The sequence below is a fragment of the Meriones unguiculatus genome, chromosome 10 (assembly GCF_030254825.1).
Source record: "Meriones unguiculatus strain TT.TT164.6M chromosome 10, Bangor_MerUng_6.1, whole genome shotgun sequence".
Lineage (NCBI taxonomy): Eukaryota > Metazoa > Chordata > Mammalia > Rodentia > Muridae > Meriones > Meriones unguiculatus.
Window position 1 is genome coordinate 113,245,079 of NC_083358.1, and position 26,746 is coordinate 113,271,824.

The window sequence follows — 26,746 nt, forward strand, 5'->3', positions numbered from 1 at the left end:
CATTGAGGCAAGCTGCATTTTCTCTCTTAGAATTGAAAAAATCAAGAAAGAGTGACTGGTTGTTGACCATCCATCCACCTATTCATATGCCCAACCATCCATTCAGCCATCCATCTATTCAGCCATCTGGCTCTCTAGCCATTATCCACTTGCTTATACATTCTATCCATTCATCTGCCTACACATTCACTCATTCATATATCATCCATCTATTTATTTATCTATTCATCCCATTCATATGTCCATTCATTCATACATCTACCCATCATCTACCTACCTACCCATCCATCTATTTCATCTATCCATTTCCCTTCTTCCCTCCTTTCTGTCCTTTCTCTCTTCTTTCCTAAATGGCAGGCATAGCACTAGACTTTTTTTTTCGGAATATTAATAGACACAAACAGAAGTGAACACATTGTAATATATTCAGTATGAAAAACAAATGACAAATGTGTTAAGGACAAACATGAAGAAATAAATGGCTTGTTATAAAGGAATAGGAAGACCACGGTGTCATGTCTAAGAAATCATGAGCATATCTGAAGTCTCAAGGACTTGGTCTTGTCTTTCCTTAAGACTTACAGTTTTAGTTTTCATTTTTAGACTTCTGATTCACTTTAAGTTGATTTTCATCACCTCCTTCATAGTTGATAACAATCCATATAAAACTGTTTCAAGCGTCCAACCCACCTTGTAGATTCTGGAAGGGGGAAGCAGTCATCTATGACCACAAGATGAGTCCTGGGCATGGCTGGACTCAGAGGCAAGCTCTGCGATGAGAAGTACAGAACTGTGTGGCCAAACTCCCCATACGCACTCCACCTGGGTAAGTTTGTGGGGGAGGGGGCTCTTCATCCTTCCTCCTCCTCACAGAGGGCTCTACTGCATCCCAAGTAATTAAGCACATTGAGATAGTCAGGAGTTTGAAATGTCATGTGATAGCTGCCTAGCTGTCTCAGATTTGTTTCTAGTTAACTTCCGGACCTACATTTTACCTCAAACCCACCCAAGTATTTGTAGGAATCCAGTGTCATTTCAAACCTCTCTTCCCCAAGTGGGTTTTGTTTTATCTAGTTCAATCAATCAAATTCAGTTAGCACTTACCAAGTACTAGAATCTTACCGTTGTGATAAAAAACTGAACAAAATGACCCAACCCTGCAGGGAGGAACAGACAGGGTTGACGAGAAAAGACACACACCAAACCCTGGCATTGTATCACCTTCCCAAGGCTTAGCAGTAACAAAAGGAACTTCCAATATGGACTTTATTCTTGATAGCTATCACCCATCTGTAGCACAGCTATGCGGAACGGAGAGAGGACTGTGCCATTGTTGGGGACATACTGAATACCATCAGGACATTAAAAAAAAAAAAAAGGTTCAAGTTCAAGGAGAGAGTATTCCTAACAGTATTCCCTAAGGGGGGGAGGGAGAGGAAGCAGAGAGCTAGAGCATTAAGGGCATTAAATACCCGCAGAGTTAAAGACAAGGGTAAGCAAGGAAGTGGCTAGATTCACCATCCAAGCCTCTGTGAGAATTCAGATCTATACTCCACAGCCAGAAAGGGCAGCAATTGACATGGGGGAAAACCACATACACATATGCCTTGCTCTAACACAGACCATGACAATGTAATGGGACCTGCCATAAACATAAAATGCCTCCAAACTAAGAGGCATTTATATGATTCCATGGGAGGCTACAGTCTTGGGTGGGGAAATGGGAAGAGGCTGTGTGGGTCCTTATAAACTTGTATTTCAGGTAACAAAATTGGGTTCTTAGCACTAATGTCATTTTCTGCTAATTTAATGTCCCATGGATCCCTCAGAGTAAGGAGATTGCCAGCAGAATGCAAATTAAGCCAATTTAAAGAGAAAGAGCCTTTTCTCCAAGTCAGGTGTGTTGGAAAGCTGAAAGACAGGCCAAGGGAGTGATTCTTCAGGGCTAATGTAAGAATGGAGGTAGTTTAGACTGATGCTTTTCTGAATAGTTTAGAAATAGTTTAACAAATCCTCCAGGGATAACCTTGGGAGTGAAGGGGTGTTAGATGCTCCTCTGGGTGGTTCAGGGATGAAGGCTGCTGAGCAGAGGGACAGTGGCTGTTCTCATTCTCCCCGGTGGAAATAAACTCATGAAGATCACTGTAGCTCACAACTGTAAAGATAGCAAAGCACCAGCTGACTCAGATGACCCCCTCGGGGGAAAAGGTGAGTGGGTAAAAAGGAGCACCTCAAAGAGGTACTTGACAACACTACCCTATCCTGGCGTGTAGCAGAAGTTAGGGAGCAACTGAGTTCCTCAGTTTCCCTGAGACACATCCTGTTCACTCCTGCTGCCACGTGAGGCACTCATGTTGCATTCTGAAAGGGGTACAGTTTTACCAAAAAAAAAAAAAAAAGTGTTCATGTCATCCTAGATACATTGAGCAGAACATGACAAAGAGGTCAGGAATGTGAGGACAGAACTGAGGCTCCTACCCTAGAAAGCTATGCAACCTTAGCAGAGGTTCTGAGTTCCTCAGACTTCAGCTGTAGCGTCTAACAAATGGGACAGGGGCATGTACGTCTCTGGCAACTTTCTGTAAGAGTTAAATGGAACAGCATGTCCAATGTGCTGCGCAGGATGGGGCCTAGCATCTATCCAAACTCCACAGATGATAAACTGTTACTGACAGTTGGATGAAACAAATAGGACTAACGTGGGATAGAAACCATGCTTTGAGGCTATCTCTTTCCACCCTAATTTTCTAGCTAAATCTCCAAGCTTCTTTGCCCCCTGCCTCCTGATTTACTAAACTCCACATACTTAGTTTGCAGGTAGTCTTGGACACAGTGTGTGAAAAGGACCCAAGAGCCTCAGTGCTTCTCCAAGGGCTAAGCAGGATTTCCTACACAAAAAAGCCATCTTACTCCACCGCGTTCCTGCCCTGTCTATGGCATGCAATGACAGAAGACAATGAAGCCAGGAGTTTTTGTTGAAGAAACCTGTCCTCCCCCTTTCCTCTCTTGACTCTCTCTGGTCTTGAGTGACAGCAGGAAAGATTCGATTCAGGAAGGGAGAGAAGGAGGAAACCCTCTGAAAGGTATCCACAGAAGCAAAATTTTAAAGCTTCCCACAGACATGGGTGCATCTGACAGCCTGGAGCTCAACAGAGGCAGCAGGCAGGGGGAGGGGGAAGAACAGAAACTAATTAAGCTCCTCCTTGGGTGTGATGAAGAGGAATGGATCTTCCCCAATGAGATGAGGCGGCTTAATTACTGCTATTAATACAGAATCACTGAAAGCCAAAGATGGAGGCATGCAGGGAGTTGGGGGATGGGAAGAGAGACCTCCAGGGTCTAAGTACAGAAGCAGAAGGGGATAACCAGAAGTACTGAAAACAGGATTTCTGGGAAGTTCAGAAGCCAATACAGGGGAATGCTTGCTGCAGCCTACTCTGAACACAACAGGTTTTCGATTTTGCTTCCTGGTTTCTAGTAAGATCACGTCAGTTTTGTTAGTTAATCATACAGGTCTCTAAGACCACACCTGCTATCATTCAAAGAACTCAGTAAACAGACTACTCTCTTTTACCCTCTGTCTATATTATTCTTTGCCATATGTGAAGACTCTACCCATGATATAACTTCCTCGTCCTTCCTTTGCTATCTCCAGATGGCTATGTACTCCTCTTCCAGGTCCCCAAACAAAAGCATACACACTTTCATTAGAGGAGGCATTTTAGACTGCAACTGTGAGCCTCATGTAGAGTCTCTCAGCCTTAGCGCTATCATCCCTTGATTCCGCTACCCTACCTTCAAATCCTAATCGGGGTTCCACAGACCCATAGAACTCAGCATGAGCAAGCAGGGATCGGCTACTATCACTTAAGAGCATCAAGAGGATAGTTTCCCTGAGGTCAGGAGCCACGGCTTAATATTTTTTATTATTATGATTAATTTATTTATTCACTTTACATCCTTATCATAAACCCCTCCTTCATCTTCTCCCAGTCCCACTTTGCCTCCCTCTTATCCCTATCCTCCTCCTCCACCTCCCAGAAAAGAAGGTTCCCATTACCAACAACCTACCCCAGCACATCAAGTCAAACCAGAACTGCACATCTTCTTCCCCTGTGGCCTGTTGAAGTAGGAAGTGATCAAAAAGCAGGCAACAGAGTCCATGGCAGAGACAGAACCTGCTACCCCTAATAGAAGACCCACTTGAAGCCTGAGCTGCCCATAGGCTACATATGTGTAGGGGGCCTAAGTCAAGTCCATGAATGGTCTTTGGTTGTTACTTTAGTCTCCAAAAACTCCTCTGGGCCCTGGTTAGTTGGCCCTGTTGCTCTTCTTGTGGAGTTCCTGTTACCTCCAAGTCCTTCTACCCCCGCCCCCAACTTTTCCACAAGACTCTCTACTCTTTCCCTAATGTTTGGCTGTGAGTCTCAGCATCTGTTTGATCCACTGCTAGCTGGAGCCTCTCAGGACAGGTATGCTAGGCTCCTGTCTGCAAGCATCACAGAGTATCTTTACTATGTCAGGGGTTGGCTCTTTCCTATGGTTTGGCCAGGCATTGGTTGGACATTCCCTCAATTTCAACTCCATCTTTATCCCCATGCAACTTGTAAGACAGGGTAAATTTGGGGTCAAAGTTTTTGTGGGTGGGCTGGTATTCCCCTCCCTCTAAGGAGTCCTGTCTACTTAGAGGGTGTCCTCTTCAGTTACCATGACCTCTGCTACTAGGAATCTAGGCTAAAACCAACCCCATATCCTGTAAGAAACCTACACTGTCCTAAGTCTCCAGCTTGTCACAGAGAAGACCCCACCCATGGTTTCTCTTCTCTCTTGTTCATCTGTTTCCTGCTGACCCACTGAGTACTCATCACGGAAGGGACCACAGACAGGCTACTGATTTCATGGAAAGGGTCACAGGAGCAGTCAGTACACAGGCAGGACAGGAGGAGGCAGGTCTCATGGTGGAGACGAGCTCAGACTCTGAGGCAGATGGCCACTGACTGCAACCTAGGCCAAGCTCAACCAACAGCCAGTACTTCGTCTACAACAGGAGTGGGGGCTGGGGGCAATGCTACTGCTTGCCTAAGCAACGCCTTTATGAAACACAGTGCAAGCACTCAAATCACCATCTTTATCTGATTATCATCCAGAAAAGCACCTTTAGAAAGCAAGACAGACTGTTAGGGTAAAAGCTGAAGCAGAGGGAAAAAGAGGCTCCTTCCTATTAATTAAGGAGCCCTTGGAGGAGGTGTATCTATTCGGAGACAGTCTGGGAGAGTGAAGCACAGCATGGAAACACTCCCAGAGACACTTATTTCATCATGCCACTCACCTCTGAGTGTTTATCCAAAACCTGAAATTAAGCTGTGGCTGAGATGCTTGTGCCTCTCGAGGTAGCCTGTCTCTTTATCAGCTACCTCTGAACAGGTCCCTATGTGTGCCCTGAAAAATCTCACTGCCCACAAATGCACAGAGTCATTTCTGAACTGAAAAAAATCCCCACAGTCCAGGAATCCAAACGCCCCCACAGGGCTTTGTGTGGGCCACACATAGCCATAGCTTTCTGGAAAACATCAGTCACAACCTGGTTCCTGGAAGGTGGGGAGACGAAAGGTTATCACCATTGCTCAAAGGCCCTTTTCAAAGACTGATCCTAGTAATTTATAGGAGAATGGAAATTTTCACTCCAAGATGTACATATGAAAATTTGCAGTTTGAAAATGGCAAAGCACTCCAGGAGAACTTTTGATCAGTACATTTTCTATCTAAGGTGACATACAGGGAAATAACTAATTGTCCTAACATCTACTGGTAACAAAGCAAGAAGGAGTAAGGTCTAGAATCTATCCCATTTAAAAAGTGAATGAACCTAAACTCAAATACAGCACAGATTAAATTTTCATACCTTACTCCTTGGCTCTCAAACTTGAAGCAATTACTATTCCCATTTCCCTGATTGCTAAATAAGAAATGTGTCTGGGCCTTACAGGGCAGCTCTGAAAAACAAAGGAGTGGAAGTGAGCCAAGGTGGTGCTTGGTGCTTGATGCTCCCTCAACAAAGTTGCTGAGTGTGTGTGTGTGTGTGTGTGTGTGTGTGTGTGTGTGTGTAAAACTGTAAATACAGCTTCCGCACGTGTGTGGAGGCCAGAGGTCATTACCAGATATCTTCCTCAGTCCCTATCTGCCTTACTTTTTAAGAAAGGACCTTTCATTGATCCGGAGCTTACCAATTTGGCTAGACTGGCTGTCTGGCCAGTAAGGTATGGTAATCAACCTATTTACAGAGAGCAGATACACATCTGCAAAGCTGAGTTTTTACATGGTTGAGTACTAGGGATTCAAAAACAGATCCTCATGCTACCATAGTAAGTGCTGTACCAACTAAGCTATCGAGGAATCATTCCCCTGCGACCACCAGGGAACAGAGGTGTCATCACCTGAACAAGCAGACTCAAGAGTAAGTAAGAGCCATGACTCACACTAAGCAAAACATGTCAGCTGAATCTTTCAAGGGATCTGAAGATAGTCCTTAAGAATTATATAGCGTAAGCAATTTATAGAGAAGTATAAACCATTTACAGTCTGAGGAGTCTGTGCGAAGACCAAAGTTTTGCAGGCAGAAGTGAGGTGGAAACTGAAGCATCAAGAGTGAGCAAACAGGCACTTACCAGCGCTGACACCTCTGTGCTGATCAGAATGACACACAAATGGAGTGACTGAGATAGGGAAGAGATCACAATAAGCCTTTCAGAAGCTTCGCTTTATCCAGGTCAGTCTTCAATGATTTGGCCAGAAAACAAGGATAACCTAAGTCGAGGGCACTAGATTTGTCCTTGGTGCCCAGGATGAGTGGGAATCAAAACACTACACAAATGTCCCAGGACATTCTTATTCAGCAAAGGCAGGATCCAGAGATACAGGTGACCTCCTTCCAGGACCGGACTGGCTCAGTCTTCTCGTACCTATGTACAGCAGCAGAAGACAAGAGCAGGCTGCAAAGGAAGAAACTTCGCATGGAGGAGCAAGGGCAGGCAGGACAAGGCGTTAGTCCAGCTTTGCATATGGCCTGCCTAGTTGCTTGAGCTCACACTACTCCTTAACTTCTCTTCAGCCACAAGCCTTCCCACAAGAGAACAAGTTCTTTTTCTACCTGCATGGTTGGCCTCCTATATTTACCTGGTTCTTTTCTGACACACCGCTTGTCAGTAAAGTATGCTTAGTCCACCCAATTAAAGCAGTACTTCCGATTCGCATGCCTGACCAGGTCCTTCACCCTGTCACGGCACCATCTTGCCACCATGCTTTAATAATCATTGTTGTTTTGGTGCGGCATGAATGTGCACATGCCTCATTTCTCTCTATCCACTGGGAGATAAGTTTAATGAGAAATGGGGACACACTTGGGTGTGAGGGCTCTAGCCCCGGTCCTGCCGTGATGTCTTGCTGTACTTGTTAAATGAAGAACCTTGGGAGATCTACTCCATAGTTCTGAAGCTTAGTTGGCGGCATCAGAACGGATACTGTACAGCCTTGATAGATAGCAAGGAGTGTCCTTCCACATGGACTGGGAAGCACATATTCAATAGGCCCACAATGCACCCACGGGGCCAACAGGAGGCTTCCCTCATCTTAAGCTCTCACTACCATGACTGGATGTGTTCCACTCAGGAAATTCAGATTCCTATGAAATGGGGGGTCTGCATTGCCCCCTGCTGGAGTCAAAGAGCAGAGCAGCATGCTTTAAAGGCCACAGTCTATAAAGAGGTATCTGGCACCCCCAGGATTCTTATCCCTTTTACTCCATTGACTTGCTGAGGCAGTTTTGCTTGAGAGCATCATTCAAAGGAGACCTGTCAGCTGAACCAGCATGAGGGGCTGTGAGGCATGAGGGGCTCTTTTGCGTCCCGTCAAACAAGAAGCAACACTCTTGAGTTTGGAGTTGGAAATCATGGCTAAGACAGGTGAAGCATCAGCTGAAGATATACAGCATTTCAAAGGAAGCACAGGCACTAGAACCAGATATGTCAACCCAGTCACAGCCCCATCAGACTCCTTACAGTCTCTAAAGCTCTTATATAACTGGTCCTTTAAGTAGAGTAATGAAATTTTCTCCAAACATGGCCACCTGGCCCACAACTGACTGAAGGACATTGGTGACTACAGTTACAGTGTCTCAGGTCCTCCCCAACCCTCTCCAAGAGAGTGCTAACAGCATCTAGAAATACACATGGACAGGAACGAATGAAGAGGAAAGCTAGCAGAGTTTTTCTTTCATTATTACTAAAGGATAAAAAAGTGGCAGAAACACGGGTGAAAAAAATAATGACACAGTCTGCTTTGGAGGTGTGTGCAATTAAGTCACAAGAAGGTTCAGGGGGCTGGAGCTTGACGAGCACAAAAGCCCAAAGTGGTCTATTTACTTACACGTAAAACAAAAGATTATTGGACTAGGTGGATTAACCCTTGTGTGGTAGGAAGGCAATTAATGAGAGACCAGAAAAAGAAGCTGGTACCGACTAGAGAATTCTCACAATAACCTGGAAATTCCCAACTCTTGGCACTGGAATACTAGAAACTGAAAGCACAGACCAGCAGCTCAGTACTCAGTGACCTAAACTTATTTGCATGATCCTAATTTCCACGGACCATATTTGCTGGAAACTGCATAGCTAACTTCCCTAAACTGTACACTGGCCAATCTAGACTGTATTTATGAACACAAAAACACATCAAATGCAAGAAATTGCACAATGAGAATTTTCTCTAATTGAGAAAGTACTTCACACACAGAGAGACACACAGACAGACAGACAGACAAGAGAATACCTTCCTTGCAGGCCAACTTTACTTATCTAGTTATCATCCACCCTGTTACCCTTTGCAGTGCACTCAATAAACTTTTTTTCCTATTCTAGTCTACAGAGTAAAGTCATTCCCCACCTGTCAATCTCTTCCCTAATACCATGATAGTAGACTCCATGGCACCATCCATTACATTCTTCCCTGGGGACATTCTTGCCTTCCTCGAAAGTACAAGAAGAGAAAAGAAAACAAAGGTTTGTCTACTGCCCACTGTTGCACTATGCTGGGTTATGTAGGCTTCGTAACAACTGTTATGAACACAGAGATGAGCACATTGTGTATACACTGTCACCATACGACAGTAAAAGTGTCACTGATCCACACTTAGGCCAGACTGCCCCTTCTGAAGCATATTTACCTCAGCCATCGAAAAGCTCTTGTGTGGTTTTCAACGGTCTCATCTGTTCAGGGTGCTGGCTTGCCTGGGTGGTTCCTAATGTCTTTTTCTGCTCTTAATTGCATGAGCCCACAACAGAAAGAAAATGCAAATTTCATTAAAGGAATAATTGAATTTTCTGCTTCTGTTGGCTTATAATAATCCTGCTAGCCACAGGACATGGTTTGCCTTCTCACCCAAAATAGCCCCTTATCACATGTCTTGTTTGTCTTGTCCTTGTCTGAAACATGACAATGATGACTTTCAAATGACATCTCCCAGTTGCTTCTGTGTGTCAAGTGCTTGAGAGACCGGAGCATACAGATTCTTGGCAGACAAGGTCAACGTCCTCTCTACTCACTAGTTGGTTGCCTTGATCAAACACTTCAACAGTCCTGAGACTCAGTATCTTCTGCTACAATGCATGAAGTGTGTTGAGGAATAAAGATATTTCACAGAATGCCTACAGCCCAGCACCAGGTAGAGGGTAAACCGGTTTCCAGCTCAGAGCTTAACTAAGCCAGGCAAGATCAATAAGTAGCATAACCAGATAGCAAAAGCTCTTTTACCCACTTCTGTTTTACATAAAACATGAGTTATGGGTAACTCAGAGCATGATAGAGCAGAGAGACATTCATAATTTAGAACATCCAAACCCCTCAAACAAACAGCTACCACTCAATCCCAGCTGATGGCTGCAACCATACCATGAGGGTATAGGTTTGGTAGCTCTATTGATTTTTGTTGTTCCTGTTTTGGTGAAAGGAATGTCACATATCCTGGATTCAACCATTAGCAATGGGTTTTTTTAAAAAATGGTAAAAACAATGAGCAGGCCAAACTGCTGTGGACCACACGCAGGCAAACTTTCAGGAGCCAGAGATGGAAAAGGTTGCTGTCATTCTGAAGATGCTGAGAAGCTGGACAGTACGGGTCTTTCTCAAGTTTTCATATCATCCACAGTAAGAACGTGCTCTCCTTCCCAGGCAGATATGTGTTTACTGACTTATGCAGATGGAAACATGTATTAGTGAATATAATTTTGCTGTCAGGCATCAACAAAAGGAATCCATTGCTGGGAGGAATATTGGCTTTATTTCAAATTGATGAGAACGCTCATTCAGAAGCAAGGTTTTAGAAACAAATTTCAGATCTGGAAGTCAACCCTGTGATCAAATCCTCAGAGTGAGGGTAATTCATGCCAAGAAGGAACAAAGCCTATGTGCTAAAAGCAGAAGTGTTAAACATTAATCCCCAAAGAAAAGTTCTCCACTTTAAAAGCATTTGAATTTCAAAGTTAAACAGTGACACAGACTCATAAATCCCAAAGGTCAATAAAATCCCTCTCATCTTGAACAATGAAAATTGTATAAAATCACTTCAAATTCAACTGTTTAACTATCTAGATTTGCATAGGAGTCTCCCCCTCCCCTGCCGTGTGTATGTGTGTGTGTGTGTGTGTGTGTGTGTGTATGAAGGGGGTTGTGTGTATGTACATATCTATATGGATGTCAGAGGACAATCTCCTTGTTCTTTCCTCAAGTTCCTTCTACCTTTTGAGACAGGGTCTCTCGCTGGCCAGGTACTTAGCTGATACCTGTCCAGGGAGCTCTGCATGACTCTGACTCCTGTCTCAGCATGACTGGGATTAAATATTTGCGCCACCAAGCAGCATTTTACGTGCATTCTGTTGATGCAAACTCAGATCCTCACACACTTGCCAGGCAAGTGCTTTGCAGAGTGAGTGCTTGATTTGCATAGGTTTTTTAAATAAACAAATAAATAACACACATAGCAAAGTAATTACATCAAGTACAAAATAGTAAATTATCACAAAGTGACACACTTGTATAGTTGTTACACTAGAATTCACACAAGAATGAAACTTGAAGTTACTATGATTTTTTTCCTATACGTGCATATACAAATTTAATGTCTTTTTTCATCTTAACTCAGCACTTCTCATGCACTGAGGCCATAACTTTTGCATTTCGAGAACAAATGAGTATGTTGTAAAAACTAGCATGCCTCTCTCCTTCTCTACAGTCTCACAGATAGAAGATTCATTCTTACTGTACACATCAGCAATGTTAGCTTAAAGGCAGCACCTCCAAGCTTTCTTCTAGCCTATCCAAACTGGCAGCATAACAATTCCTGTTTGGCACATTTTTAAGAACAATAAAAATTAATTAAACGAAAGCTGTGTGATTCTGTCATAGTCAGAAAATCAAGACTTTGAAAACACCAATGAATGGGTAGTGCATATAATATGGATACTAGGGACCAAAGAATGCTTCATATGCTTGGCAGGGTAAAGTGAAGAGCACCATACTGTATCACACTTCAAAAATGTTGCTATCTAGTTAAACAGCATATCACCGTGTAGCCCTGGTTGGCCTGGAATTTAGAAAGATCCACCTGTCTCTGCCACCTGAGTAATGAGAACTTATGGTATACTGATACTATGGCCTATTTAATATTTTCAAATGGGTTCTTGTGAATAATTAAAACTATCAATAAGGCAGGCAGTGTAATTCATAGAAAACAGGCTTTTTGATTCCATCAAGGGTCTTTCAGGAAGTGCAGTAATTACTTCGGGGTCATTTTCTCTACAGCAGGGCCAATGTTATTTTAAGATCAAAAACTGGGTACAGAAAAAGCAGATATCATCTAAGCGACCATCTCATAACTCATAAAATAGTGGGATTCCACTACCCTTAATGAAATTCTTCCTTAGCTCAAGCACCTGCAAGTTCACTGTGTCCTGCAGCCTGAGAGCTGTTTAGCACCAATCCTCTTTTATATTCTCGTATTTTAGAAGATTTTGCTTAAGCTCAGCACTAATTCCTATTATCTACTAGCTAACAAAGCTCTTCATTTTTTGATTTAGTAAAAAACTATCAATGTAGCTTTTATATCACAGTTTGCATTTCATTTTGCATTTGGCATCCTCTGTTCATATACATGGTAAAATATGAGGATATATAGTCCATAATATGCTTAGGAAGTGATACATTTGAGTCAATGGTGGGAAGGCTAAAATAGACTTTGCTGCTATCAAAGCTGCCACAGGAACCAGCCCCAGGGGAGAATAAAGTCATGTCTTGTACAGCCTGAACTCAGGGAACCCTACAAGGAGCCCTAGGCTGAGAGCAAGGTACTATACATGAAGCTGTACAATTAGTCACACTTCGGCAAGCTCTCACCTACCTTCTCTGCCTCCTGTGCCACAGCCGATGTGTTCTGACTTAACAACTCTTAGTTCTCATTCCAACTCTGCGAAACAGTCAGCTATCAGGACCCTTTGCCTTTCTGTTGAAATTTACTGGGATGGCTGCCAAACACATTCAGTTGGGAGGCTTTAGAAACGCAAAATGTGAGTGCAGGCTGAAAGAAGCTCAGAAATAAATGCACTACATGTGTTCAAGATAATGGTTCTACATGATCTGGACTTTGCATGCTCTGGAGACATCTGCCTCCAAGTAACCCACCCCCCCCTGTCCTGCCTATCCGGTCAAGGGAAGGGCTGCACTGAGCTGGCTACAGGTTGTCACGGGCAGCAGATGGGGACATCATACTGAATGCCTTAAAGTCTCTTTCCTCCACATGCTGCCAACAAGAGCTGAGCGCCCGCCCCTATGGTGCATGAAAACAACAACAACACAGCTGCAGATAAAATCCACCAGGCCCATGAGCGAAGGTGGATCTGGAGAAAAGTAGCAGGATGGTATCAATTCAAATGAAGGTGTGCCTGGGAACAACTGCTCAAGTCCATGAGTCAGCCTCCTCACCACAATGAAAGATAGGCTGCAGTGATGTGTCCTGAAGTTTCACTATCACAGATGCTCTCCGCACCACGAACCAGGAATTCTATCCCTCTCCCCAGGCAGGAGAGCTCTACAGAAAGTTCATTCTAATTCCAGGGAGGAAGGTCAGGAGTTCAACGGCATCCTTGACTACACAGGATGTTCATGACTAACCTCAGGTGCATGAAACGTCACTGTATAAAATGAAAACTGCAGTAAATATATAGAAAGAACCCTTCTCAATAAATAATTATTATGGACTCACAAAGAGTTAACATTGGGTTGGTCACTGGTACTAAGATGATGAATCAAACAGGCCTTTCCTACAAGAAACTCAGAAGCACATAGCTGCAGAGATCTCATAACAACAAATTTGCTTCCTATATGCAGGTCACAGTATCTACCTGTGAGATCAGACACTGGGGAGAAATGACAACAAACATGGACACTGAAGTTGCTGTCTGAGCAGAAGTCTATGGGCAAAAACAAAACAGAACAAAACTGTATACAGAACAGAATGAAACTTAAGAAACAAAGTAGTTTTCTCAAAGAGGTCAAGGAGGTAGTAGAACCCCAGTGCACACAAAAATGTTGAGTTTCAGGGGAAGGGAAGGGATAGCAAAATCACCCTGAGGTCTAGGACTCAAAAGTTCAACCAGGAGACAGTGGTGAGATCTACCAGCAATGGGGGTCAGAGCGAGCTCATGCACTTACTCATTCCTTCACTGAGCGAACATTTGGAGACCAACACTGAACATGAAGACCAACTCTTCTCCAGATGCTGTAGCAGTTTGCAGTCATCACATGTCAGCAGTAGACATGCGATGGCAAGAAGGAAACCAAGAAGCTATGAGTAACAAGGGGAAGCAGAGGGAGTAAGGGGAGCAGGCAGCCTAACGGAAGGTCATGAGCACTGAGGCTGAGATCCAAAGATCTTAGTCAGAGGATGATAGGACCACAGATAACTTGAGGTAGGAGCAGAGCCTATAGAAGACAGCACAGGTCAGGCACTGAAGAAGCCCAGGGTGGCCATACAGAGAATGGACAGGGGATAAGAGCAAAGAACAGAGTGGTACCCTGGGTAGCTCTGGATACTCTCTGTAAGGAGACAAGAAATGCAACGGGCAACAGACTGGAAATAAAAATCAGATTTGCAAGAGGCCAAGCCCAGGGTGTGACATCTAAAGTATAATGAATATGAATAGTGAGGGAAAGTGATTAGGCCAAAGGACAAGTCAAGACAGACAAGGGCTGGAGATGCACACTCACAAGGTAGAAGAAATGAAGATTAGCAGTGTGAAGTAAGAGGATGAGTTAGGTACCTAAGAGTTAAATAATCAAAGAAAACATCCCCCAGTTAGCAACTTCCTCCTGAGCTTCTTTGGCCCTTGTTAAAGGGTTCTAGCAATGAAGAGCTCCATGCCTGGTGTTGACCTCATGGTTAGAACTGGCATTCTTTCTATATGAGTCAGTTCTTGATTCCATAAAGTTTACAAACTAATCCTGGTTTCATCCTTAGAAGCATATGATTTTTTTTTAAAGCACCTCTTTTTCCATTTATAGCTCTTCTTAATTACGAAAAACTCTAGTTGTTTCCAATTCAATTATGTCAGACTTTAAGTATAATACTCTTATATAAAGAATGTTAGTAGGCAACCAGTGTGCTTCATTTTGACAATACTGTTCCATGTTAAGGAGACTAAAGATGAGGGAGAAGAAGGACCATGCTCCAAGTGACCAGCTGTGCTGCCTGAGCTGGCTTCACAGCCTGGGATGCCTCACTCTGCTCTGTGCTCTAGTCATACTGTGCCACTCAGGTCATCAGCTAATTAATCAGACTGTTTAACCTAAGCGTCAGGAGCATCTGCAGCTCAGAGGAGATTGTGGGCTCTGCTCTCAGGAGACCTGCTGAAATTAACCAGAATTGAAAAATAAAAAACCCCACTGAAAATATAAATATTTCCATGAATTCATGCAGCAACAGTCCATTTTCTATGGTACGCTTATGGCCAAAGCCTTAAGGGTATCAGCCAGTGGGATGTGGAGAGAACTGAGATGATTGACAACCGACAGAAGAACATATATATGTACAGAACCTCCTTCAAGAACACTGGCATCTGCAGCAATATGCATCATGGAGAAGTGACTTTTGACTCCTGGCGGCCACTCAGTTTTCTCTGGAGTCTAGAGATCTTGGTGTCAGGTCATGAAGGTCATTCTAGATGAACAGCACTTCTTAGAACAATAAACTTGTGCTTCCAAATCACTTTGAGGGGCATTTCACACCCTTCCTGGACAGCTCATTACAGCCATGCACAGAACAATCTTTATATGAGGGGCTTGACATCTGACTTCTGGCCACATCCCTGGCCAAAGCTATGCAGCTGTCCATATTTCGTGTCCCAGTAACATCCCTGACTGGTTGTGTAGAATATGATCTTGGCATGCTAAGCCTCTGTGTCTCTAGGGTAAACATCCCAACTCTTTCCACTACTTCTTATATAACCAACTTGAGCTGACAATGTCATTCACCTATGTCTTTCTAAGCATGCTGACTTCTCCATAGACTATTTTTATACTATAAAGCCTAGGGGCCAATTAGTGCTTGGAAAGTGCACACCCAAAGTCTTTATCATTCTGCCTAGACATTTTTGCTACTGTGCTCATTTCACTTAGCACCCAATGAATGCAGTTTATGAGTCAGAGATTCAAGTTTATTCTTACGTACTATGCTGGCAGGTATGGCACACATACCCAATCTAAACATTACCTTTATTCTCCCATTTCTCATAATTTCCTTAACAGTCTTTAAAAATCATTATGTCAAGGATGCTAGGCACTCCATCAGCGTTGGCTTGACCAGGTTTTTGATGTTTCTAATGGGTTTTTAAGCTGATACCAAATCATAGCTACAGAGCTGCAAGCTCCCCTCAACCTAGATCTCCTCTTTGCCATCAGGAGATGTTTTCCTTACCAGTCTCTGACCAGAAAAAAAAAAAGTATTATAGGGCTCACAGGAAACTATAAAGTGACAAACTCTTCCCTAGTGTGTTGTGGTTTCAAGACAAGTAACCATAGGCAATCCATTTAGAAGCAATGCTCTGGAATTAGGAAGAAGAGAAGGACAGGATATAAAGTCTGAATGTCCTCCATGTAGGAAGAGGTATCTGCAGAGAAGCCAATGCACAGAAGTCAACCAAAGGAATGTAGGAAGACCTAGCCACACAAACATCATCTAGCAACTTGACCCAACCTTGCCTGCAGCCTATGCTGTCTTTAACTCCTCTTGTATTAGTTACTTGTCTTGTTGCTGTGGTTAAACATTTGAGAAAAAAACCTAAGGAAGAAAAGGCTTAACATGGATCAGTTTGCTTAGATCCATCACAGCAGCGAGGAACGGCAGCAGGAGTTAAGGGAAGATGGTCACGTTGCATAACAGCAAGAGAGTGCTGCTGTTCAGCTTGCTTTCTCCTTTTTTATTCATTCTAACACCCCAAGTCTTTGAATGGTGCCACCCACCATAAGGGTGGTTCTTTCCACCTAAATTAAGATGATCTAGGAACTCCCTCATAGATATGTCTAGGCTTGTCCCCTAGGCGATACTTGATCTTGTCAACTTGCTAAGCATTAACTAATCTTAAGAAATTTTTTTTTGTCCAAAATCAGTTCAGACTGATTTATGCCACTGAATACAAATCAAAATTCTATAGTAGTATTAGACCTTGCATGCTACAGTACCAACTCAACAAGAAAAGGATGCAGTAGCACAAGTGAATAGTAGTTAAGGCCTAGACTCACGGGTGTTAAAGGTACTGAGAGTAAGTTATTATAGAGTGGTCAGCATTAAATAGGATGTGAATTTCATCCCCTACAAGGCTTAATGAATGTCACAGAAGAGGAATTAGAAAGAACATAACAGCTGAAGAACAAGGAGAACGGCCATGAACAAAAAAAGTCTTATGGGCATGATATGGTCATGACACTCATGAATTCCTAACAGTTACAACTGCCCACACAGAGTACACACAAGACTGAATCAGTAAATCCATTCATAGATGGTGGAGGGGCTCATGAGGTCACCATAGAGTGCAGCTAATGACAGAGGAGAGGAAATCATTATTGTCACTGAAGCAGGCTCTGCTACAGTGGAGAGCTTTTCACCCATGCTCTTGATATCTCTGGTTAAACTCAGGACATTACTAATTGAAAACAAAAACAAAACACAGAAAAGAGGGACGAAGACTTGGTAAAAGAAAATGGGGGCTGGTGGAGACGAATAGACAGTAAGGAAAGATGGGGGGATCAGGGTGTCTATGATGAATTCTATACATGTACAGAATCGTCAAAGAGTAAAATCTTAAGAATGAAAATAAAATTCTAAAACCTCACTGTATAAAGATCATGAGGTATATAGTAAAATTCCTGCCAAACTCCAATACCTCCCTGAGGCCCCAGTCAATAGTATGGTATCAGAATAAAACCTTGAGCTCTTGAATATCAAATGGGCTCTAACCTGACTAGCTTAGAGGTCTTGGGCAGATCAACAAATCTTTTATGCTGTATGCTTTCCACCTTTATAACATGGGCAAGTACTGCATCATAGGTAAGTCGCTGTTAAAAAAAAAAAGATTCTGCTTGCTTCTTGGGTCTGTTTTCTTGGGAAAACCATCTTCCAGCCCTTTAGCCTCAGGTAATGACTACAGGAAATGCAAACTAAAATGACTCTGAGAGTCCATGTTACACCCATCAAAATGGCTAAGATCAAAAACTCAAGAGAGAACACATATTGGAGAGGATGTAAACCCTCCTCCATTTGCTGGTGAGATTGGAAACTTGTACAACCACTTTGGAAATCAATCTGGCCCTTTCTCAGAAAATTAAGAATAGCACTACCTCAAGACCAAGCTATAACACTCTTGGGCATATACCCAAAAGATGCCCCTCCATTCAACAAGGACATTTTCTCAACTATGTTCATAGCAGCTTCATTTGTAATAGACAGAATCTGGAAACAACACAGATGTCCCTCAATGGAGGAAGAATGGATACAGAAACTGTGATACATTTACACAATGGACTACTATTAAAAACAAGGAAATCATGAATTTTGCAGCCAAATGGTGGGAACTAGAAAATATCACCTTGAGTGAGGTAACCCAGAAACAGAAAAACACAAATGGTATATATACTCACTTATAAGCGGATATTGGCTATATAATATAGGATAACCACACTAAAATTCATAGACCTAAAGAAGCTAAACACTAAGGAAGACCCTCGGGAGGATGCTTAAATTTCATTCAGAATGGCAAACAGGAGTAGTGGAAGAGAGGCAACAGGATGGGAGCCTACTATAGAGGGTCCTCTGAAAGGCTCCACCCAACAGGGCATCTGAGACTCACAGCCAAACTTTGGGCAGAGTGCAGGGAGTCTTATGGAAGAAGGGGGCCATAAAAGAACATAGAGTGGACAGGAGCCCCACAAGGAGACCAACAAAGCTTAAAAAATCGGAGCCCAGGGTGTCCTACAGTAACTAATGCACCAACTGTATTTTTAATTATAGAAAAAGGGAGGAATGTTGGGATCAGTAAGCAGGCACCTCTATAGCCAGCCCCAAGGGACCTGACAAACCGGTTATCAGGCATTTGTGAAGACACCCAGACCACCTGCTGACCACCTGGAATTACCTGCACATGTCCTGGGTCACCCTATAAGAGAACTCCTGGATCTCTCTCTCTCTCTCTCTCTCTCTCTCTCTCTCTCTCTCTCCCCCCCCCTCTCTCTCTCCCCTTCTCTCTCCCTCTCCTTCTCCCTCTCTCTCTCTCTCTCCCTCCCTCTCTCTCTCTCTCACCTCGTCTCTCTGCAACCCCCCTTCTCCTAATAAACCTCCTCCGTGGAACCGATCTCGTGGTGGGATTTGTGAACCCGCCATGTAACCTTCACAGGCACACGTTTCCTAATATTGGTATGTTTCCTAACACCAACCAAGGACCATGGATAAAGAAGACCTAAACTCCCTGCTCAGATGTAGCTAATAGGCAGCTCAGTCTCCATGTGGGTTCCCGAGTAAGGGGAGCAGGGGCTGCCTCTGTCATGAACTCCATTGCCTGATCTTTGATCACTTGCCTCTGGTGATGTGGCCTTACTAGGCCAAAGAGGAAGAGGATCCAGGCAGTCCTGATGAGACTTGATAAGCTATGAGCAGATGGCAATAGTGGAGAACTCCCCCTTTTAGTGGACTGGGAGAAGGAGATGGAGGAAGAGGGATGGAGGGTGGGTTTGGGGAGAAGTTGAAGGAGGGGCCTACAATTGGGATATACAATGAATAAATTCTAAAAAAATTAAAAAATACAAAAGAAAGATTCTGTACAATGTATGGCACACAGAAATGGTCACAATGCCTGTTGTTTATTTTGTCATTGTCAATGTCAGCATTGCTTTCTTAGCATTGTTTTGCTAATTTTAAAATACCTTTACTAACTCTTTTGAAAATTTCATACAATGTACCTTGATCATATCCACTCAACTCTCCTTTCCATCCCAACCCCACATATTATTATGCTAATAATACTAGTAGTTTTGCTGTATTGTCAAAGCCTGTTTTCCTTTTATAATTATTTTTCCTTAATTTGGTTTGCTAGAGTTTTGTGCTGTGCTATGCTTTGATGTGGTGTGCTACACTACGCTTGTGGTATGGTTTGGTTTTGTAAATGTAGCATTATGTTAAGCCACATTAGGTTAAACTCAAAGTTCTTCTGCCTCAGGCTCCAGAGTACTGGAGCTTCAGGCACAATCTCCATGCCTACTCTTCTTTTCACTTCTGGAACTGAACTAGCCCTACACACCTCTGCTTCTTGCCTCGGGCCCGTCTCACACTGATGCAGATAATAAACTTTCCTTCTAGTGTCGCCAGGATCACCATCAACTCACCAATTTCCCTCTAACCCCTCTATAGAAAGGAGTCCCTCACAGCCAGAGCAGTTTAATCTATTTAGCTCTTTGCCACAGGCTGGGGATCTAAAATTCACAGCCTTTCTGGGGCTCAAACAGATGCTCATCTGTGAAGAGCACGTGCTTCTCTTTCAGACCCAAGTTCAGTTCCCAGCATCCACAGCAGGCAGCTCACAAGGATCTGAAAGCCCAGCTCCAGGGGAATCTGACAGGATTTGCCTCCTTGGGCAACTACGTTCATATGCACATAATCATGCAGAAACACACACACCTACGCATAATTAAAAATAATAAAATAAGTCTTTAAATGAAAACCAATCACCTCTGTTCAGCAAGTACACAGTTCTGTCATCTTTATATTCAGCCTCAATAACCCCACCTCCAAACGTAGAGCCGAGCGCCTAATTAAAAGATAGCCTTGAGCTGTCGATAAAATTATGCACAAAGGAAATGTTCAAAACCACAGTAGTGGCTTTGTTGAGAGAGACTGTCATGTAATATTTTTTTTCCTAATTCAATTGTGAGGCAAATTATACAAGGAAGTCTATGCATCTATACCACCATCGCCTCCCTCCCTGAAACTAAGACCCAATCAGCAACAATCAAGACACTACAGTGCATTCAAAATTGCTGGCTGAAGAAATGATGAGGCTTTTCTTTCCTGTCCATTTCATCAAGAGTGGCAGCAGTGATCACTTGCTTTCATTTATTCAGGGAAGACAAGTCCTAGGTCCCATCCCACGCTCTTGTCAGCGTGATGGATCGTCTCTCCTCCCCAGCGCTAGCCTGACCGCTCCCACAAACCTCTCCACCAGTACCGTGGCTTCTCTGTCACAACACACTCACCACTGTGGTGATGATTTGTTAATCTGTCTGTCTCCCCCATGAGACAGTATAGTCTAGATGTGTTATCTCTGCATTCTCAGCACTAGGTTTACTGAGGTTGTCAACCAGCAAAACAACAGTCAATATGTGAACAAAAAATTGACTAGAGGGATCAATAAACGAAATACCTGGTTTCAGGAAAGCCAAGCCATTCACCAAGTTTCATCCTTCCCCCCGGTTTTCACACAAGGACCCTGTGACCAAACAGGCTTTGGCCATTTGTCTGCCTACCCTCTGCCACTACAGAAACTTCTATTTTGGCTTTAGTCTAGTTTTTTCTCTCACTCCTCATCTTGCTGACTTCCGTCAACTACTGTGGGATACTAGAAGTCATTTCTTGTGACAGGCAGCACTAGTGCAATATTTTACCCACAGAACACTAGACTCTTTCTGGGCCTCTGTAACAGCTTGTATTTCATTGCCCTCCCTCCTTAGCTTCCAACTGGTTTTTGTTCTTACCTTCAAAGCTCCCAGCAAATAAGTAAATCCAGGTGATGGCTGGGATGCAGAGCAGAGTCAAAGAGGCAGCCAGGAATTTCCGTCTCCCTCTGCAGATTCCCAGCATCCTCTCAGAAGTGGCAATCTCTAATTCCAGTGTGGCGTCTCTGTGAAGAGCATGAAGTCCTCAGCATCTCTCATAATATTTTCTGGAAGGAAAAAAAAAAAAAAAGACAAGAGCTAAATCCCATCATGATGAGCCAGCAGATGGAGGCAAACTGCAAAAAAAGAAATAACCCATAGATCCCAAAAATAGATTCTCTGGCCCATGGCTTCCTACTCACCTTTTATCACAAGAGATGATAGATGATGCAATAATCTTGTATCTGTCAAAACTTAGGCATTTAAATAAATGATGAGGTCTGTAAGGGCTCTCTCTCTCTCTGGTACACAGACACACACACACACACATTTCAAGGAACACTTAACTAGCATCTACTATAAAGTACTAACCAATTGTGCTATCAAAACTAGGATATAGGCTGACTTCAAAGAACACAGTGACCAATTAAAGAACATGATTCTCAAAAATGTGACAAGTGAAATTTATATGGACCACTGATAAAGGAAAGAAGAAAGTGCTAGTTGAACCATGTGTGGTCAGCATGGCAGGCAGCTCCTGTGTTCTTCATATAAAAGAACATGAAAGGCGCTTGAGGCAGAATTAAGAGCACAAGAATGGAACCTTACTTAGGTCACAACATAACCTGTTGAAACTGGACTGTGGTCAATTGAGAAGTTAAAATATCTCAATTGAGACTGTCTTCATAGTTCCCCACTGTGATTGATCCAGAAAAGATAGAAACAATGTGATGAGATATAAAATGTGTTGAGAATGGATGAGAATTAACCCAACTTGGACTGGGATAAATGATCCTAAGACCAAGACAAAAATGGCAATGCTGGGTTAAAAGAAGAGAAACAAGGTTGACAGGGATAGAGAGTCCATGATATTTCACTTTAATATATTATAGTATAATAATTATATTACATATGTATGTGTGTATACAAACACACGCTTTCACTGTGTTTCTCACTTCCTGCTGATCCTGATGTAGAATTCTCAGCTACCTCTCCAGCACTCTGTCTGGGTGCTGCCATGCTTCTCATCACGACAATAATAGACTAAACCTCTAAACAGTGAGCCAGACCAAATTAAATGCTTTCCATTACAAGAGTTGCTGTGGTCACGGTGTCCCTTCACAGATATAGAACAATGACTAAGAGAGAGTGGTATCAAGGACTGGGGTATTGCAATAGGCCTGACTGTGCCTTTGTTTGGAGAAATGTGGCTTCTGGAATTTTGGATTAGGAAAGCAGTTGACTGCTTTAAGGTGGGCTTAATGGGCCATTCTGGTAGAAGCATGGAAGACAGTGGTACTGAGAGTGATTTGAACTGTGGTGGCCTAGCTCAAGAGGTTTCAGAGGGGAAGAATATTAGTAAGAGGCCTAAAAAAATTTTTGTAATATTTTTGTAAGAGTGTGGCTGCTTTATGGTCCTTTTCAAAGAAAAAGAAAAGGAGGAGGAGAAGGAGAAGGAAGAGGAGCAAAAAGAAGAAGAGGAGGAGGAAGAAGAAAAAGCAGCAACAGCAGCAGCCTGAGGCTAAATTGGAAAGTTTTGGATTAGCAGCTTTGGCAGAGATTTCCAGACAGCCTACAATTGACTGTCTTTTGGTTATTAGTTTATGTAAATCTATAATGAAAATGAACAAGCTGAGCAAGGAAAAATGCAAAATGTAGTTTGAGGAAAAAGAGCACCAGGAAAAAGTTTAAAGAAAAGACTGACGGAATAATTGAAGTGGCAACCTTTCAAAGGCATAAAAGAGAAGTAAAGGGTGGATATGGTGATCTTTAATCCCAGCACTCAGCAGGCAGAGGCAGGCAGAGCTCTGATTTGGAGGCTAACCTGGTCTACAGAGCAAGTTCCAGAACAGCCAAACTCAGGCTGTTTTAGTCAGGGCAGGAACTCAAACAGGTCAGGAACCTGGAGGCAGGAGCTGATGCAGAAGCCATGGAGCGGTGCTGCTTATAGGACTGCTCCTTATGTTTTGATCAGCCTGCTTTCCTATAGAACCCAGCAGCACCAGCCCAGGGGTGGCCCAACCCACAATAGGCTGGGCTCTCCCACAACAAATATTAAGAAAATGCTCTACAGGATTACCTACAGTCTAATATTACGGGAACACTTTCTCAATTGGGATTTTCTTATGATGAAAATAATTAAATTTCATTCCAGGAATTAATCTCTTTTGGTGACAGTTTTGGAATTGGATCTCCGTATATTCATGGTGGAAATGGATTATGTCTATTTCCCCATCACAAGCCATCTACTATATGATGCTGAATTCTCCATTCTTGACCTGGTAACATTACCATATTACTGAAGGACACTGAGGATATCAAAGCTCTCTTGAGGTCCATTAAAGAAAAGCTATTTCCTCTTGGTCAAGAGAATGGAATCTATCTCTTGCCCTGGGTAGAACCATGACTTTCACATCTGCCCTAAGATTAGCATAATTCACACTGTCTGGTCCCTAGTTAGTCTAGTGAGGGGCTGGAGAAATGGCTACGCATTTGTATACTGCTTTTACAGATGACCTGAATTCAGTTCCAAGTATCCATATTCAGTGGCAAACAACTAGCCATGACCTCACATCCAGGGGCCCAGCACCTTCTTCTCAATTCCACAGGCACCTGCATTCCCATGCGTATGCACAAACACACACTCACATGCACCTACACAAGTGTACATGCATGTGCACACGCACACAGGCACACACTCAAAAATGATATAAATATCCTTAAAAGGTAATCCACTTGGGCCTATCAATCATCTGGCCAAGGGATCATCCCTCAGAAAGACTGCCTACCATGGTAAGGAGATGGACAGAATAATCAAGTCCTTTAAAGAAAATGTGGTTTTTATTCCCAGAAACCCTGCAGGCACTGAAAGAGCCAAGACCATGAAGCTTTGTTAAATCAGCCTGATTTCTGAGCTATAATTCCAAAAAAAACCTCATTTTTCTTTTCTTTGCCTTTGTTGTATCTTTTTCCTAAGCATGTTTTCCCTAGCACTTCTGGCTTTTTCACTCTCTCTATGAAGCTACTTGACTTTTATCATGCAGCTTCTTGCTGACCTCTACTGCTTAACATGCAGGCCTGACTCAAAAGACATGACTTTGTCTCTTCCTCTTCTCCATAACCTTCATCCTGGACGTTGATAAAATTTGCGGCTTGCCGGTCACGTTGTTTGCTTGCTCTCAAATTCTTAAATGGCCTTCCACCTTCCTACTAAGTCAATTTTTAAATTTTATTATTAAGGAGACAATAATCCAAAGAAGGGGCCCTGATTTCTCTGATAACACAATGATTTTGTGCAAACAATCCTTAGGTAAGAAACAAAAAAGAAAAAAAAAATGCACCCACACTGCCTGCTTCTGCTGCTTTCCCTTGTCCTTTAAACTTCAGAACCACCAGCCTAGGAAATGATGCCACGCAGAATGTGTTTGTTCTTCCTACATTAATTAACAGTAAGACAACCTCCCACAGACATGCCCACAGGTCAATTTGGTCTGGGCAATCCGTCATTCAGGCTCTTTCTAGGTGATTCTAGGTTGTGGCAGGCTGACATTTAAAAGTAACCATTACATACCACTACTCATCCCTGAAAAACATCACTTTTCTTTTTGACTTCATAGATTTATCAATTCTGAGTATCTCATACAATGGACGTCATGACCTTTTGTGATTAGCTTCTTTCACATAGCATGTTTTCAGACACCCATTGATGTTGTAACATATACTGGCACAGCATTCTCTCTCTGGCTGGTCCAAAATCTGAAAAATTCTGAAATCTATGGTTTCAAGCCTTTCAGAAGAGGGATGTTTAACCTGTGATTGGTAGATCTCTATCTATGCCTCCCTATGAAGCCAGCACTTTTATTCTCTGCAGGCTGTTGATTTCTCCAGCATCTAAAGCATGCCTTGGATGACATGCTGACAGCCTAGACAATGGGTACCCAAGATATGAAGAAACCAGCTCCTTAAGCTTCTAGCAAATCAATCAAACAAAAAGGAACAAACATCAACAATCGTGTGTTTACTGATCACAGGGCCAACTGGATTGGGGGTGGGGGCATGACAATCTGTTCCTGTCTACAAATACTTTCAGGCTCTTTGTCAAACAAAATGATTTCCTCTGCCAGATGAAATCTTAATTTTCCAACTTCATTAGCAGTTGAGGAACACAAAGGGTCACCTGGTAATTTCATAATTTGCCTCTGCTGCTTGTCAAAGCTGCTTAAAAGAAAAAAAAAAAATGCCAGTTGTCAAAAGAAAGGAAATGCTAATCTAATTTGTGCACTAGTTCCAAGCACGCAAGGAGTAAATGTTTACAGAAATGCTATACAGAGTCCTCATAGGCAGTACAGGGTGAAGAAGAAGTTAAGCAGCAGTCAAGAGACTTTCCAAACAGTTTAAAATATGTCCCTTTGGAAGCCACAGGCAGCAATATGGTGTCTAAAAACCAAGTCTGACAACTGCCTTGTTTTTCATTTTTTTTTAATTTTTCAATCTAGTAGTTAGAAAAAAAAATTTGTTTTATCTGAGTCCTAATGAACTTGATATGTCAGGGTGGTTAGGGAACCCCCCCCCCCGCTTTTCTAAGGAATAGGGAGGGGAGAATAGGGTGAAGAGGGAGGGAGGGACCAGGAGAAGAGGAGGGAGGGGGCTACAATTGGGATATAAAGTGAAATATATATTACATATGTTATATATATATATATATATATATCTTTTAAATTATAAAAGTCAGCTTTGTTAGGTAATGAGATGTTCTTTAGTGAAGCCCAATGTCTAGGAAGGCCAGGGAGCAGAGAAGGTAGACTTATAATTCCTAATGAGGCCCATGTTTGGAGACCACTAATCTATGTTTTTCTTGTTATATTCCTTTTATTATGCAAGAGGACATTAAGACTCAGATCCAAATCTATTAATTGAGCAATAAAGCAGCCACAATATAATTCTCTCCCAGTCACTTCAACTTGCAACTACAGAAGCTTGCTTTTGAGGAATTCCTTATATTTTCTGTGGTCAAGGCCCTTGACTTTCTATCTCAGACTCACCCCAGCAGGGAGTGGCTATTTGAGAATGATACTGGAAAGGCAGAGAAGGACCACAGACTAGGGTCGAACTCTTTCCCTACTGCCTCAGACAGTATTTGAGCATTCTGTTCCTTCCCTTTCTGCTTAATTAACACCATCTTCTGGGTCAGCTCAATTCCCACAGTATATAGGAAACCTCCTCCAGTACCAAAGACCTCTCCTCCCACACCTCAACTTGACCTTTCCTGTAGGGCTAACCATCTGTCATC

General features: G+C 42.8%; 1 protein-coding gene across 5 annotated transcripts in view; it reads right to left on the reverse strand.

The window, feature by feature from the left end:
* Large1 (LARGE xylosyl- and glucuronyltransferase 1) overlaps positions 1 to 26,746 on the reverse strand; it is a 500,017-nt gene that overhangs the window by 359,787 nt on the left and 113,484 nt on the right. For all 5 annotated transcript variants that reach the window (XM_060393169.1, XM_060393172.1, XM_060393170.1 and 2 more), the window contains one exon: positions 21,337 to 21,524. In XM_060393169.1, the coding sequence (XP_060249152.1) occupies positions 21,337 to 21,442 (106 nt within the window). In that variant the 5' untranslated portion in view covers positions 21,443 to 21,524. The remainder of the gene's footprint in view (positions 1 to 21,336; positions 21,525 to 26,746) is intronic.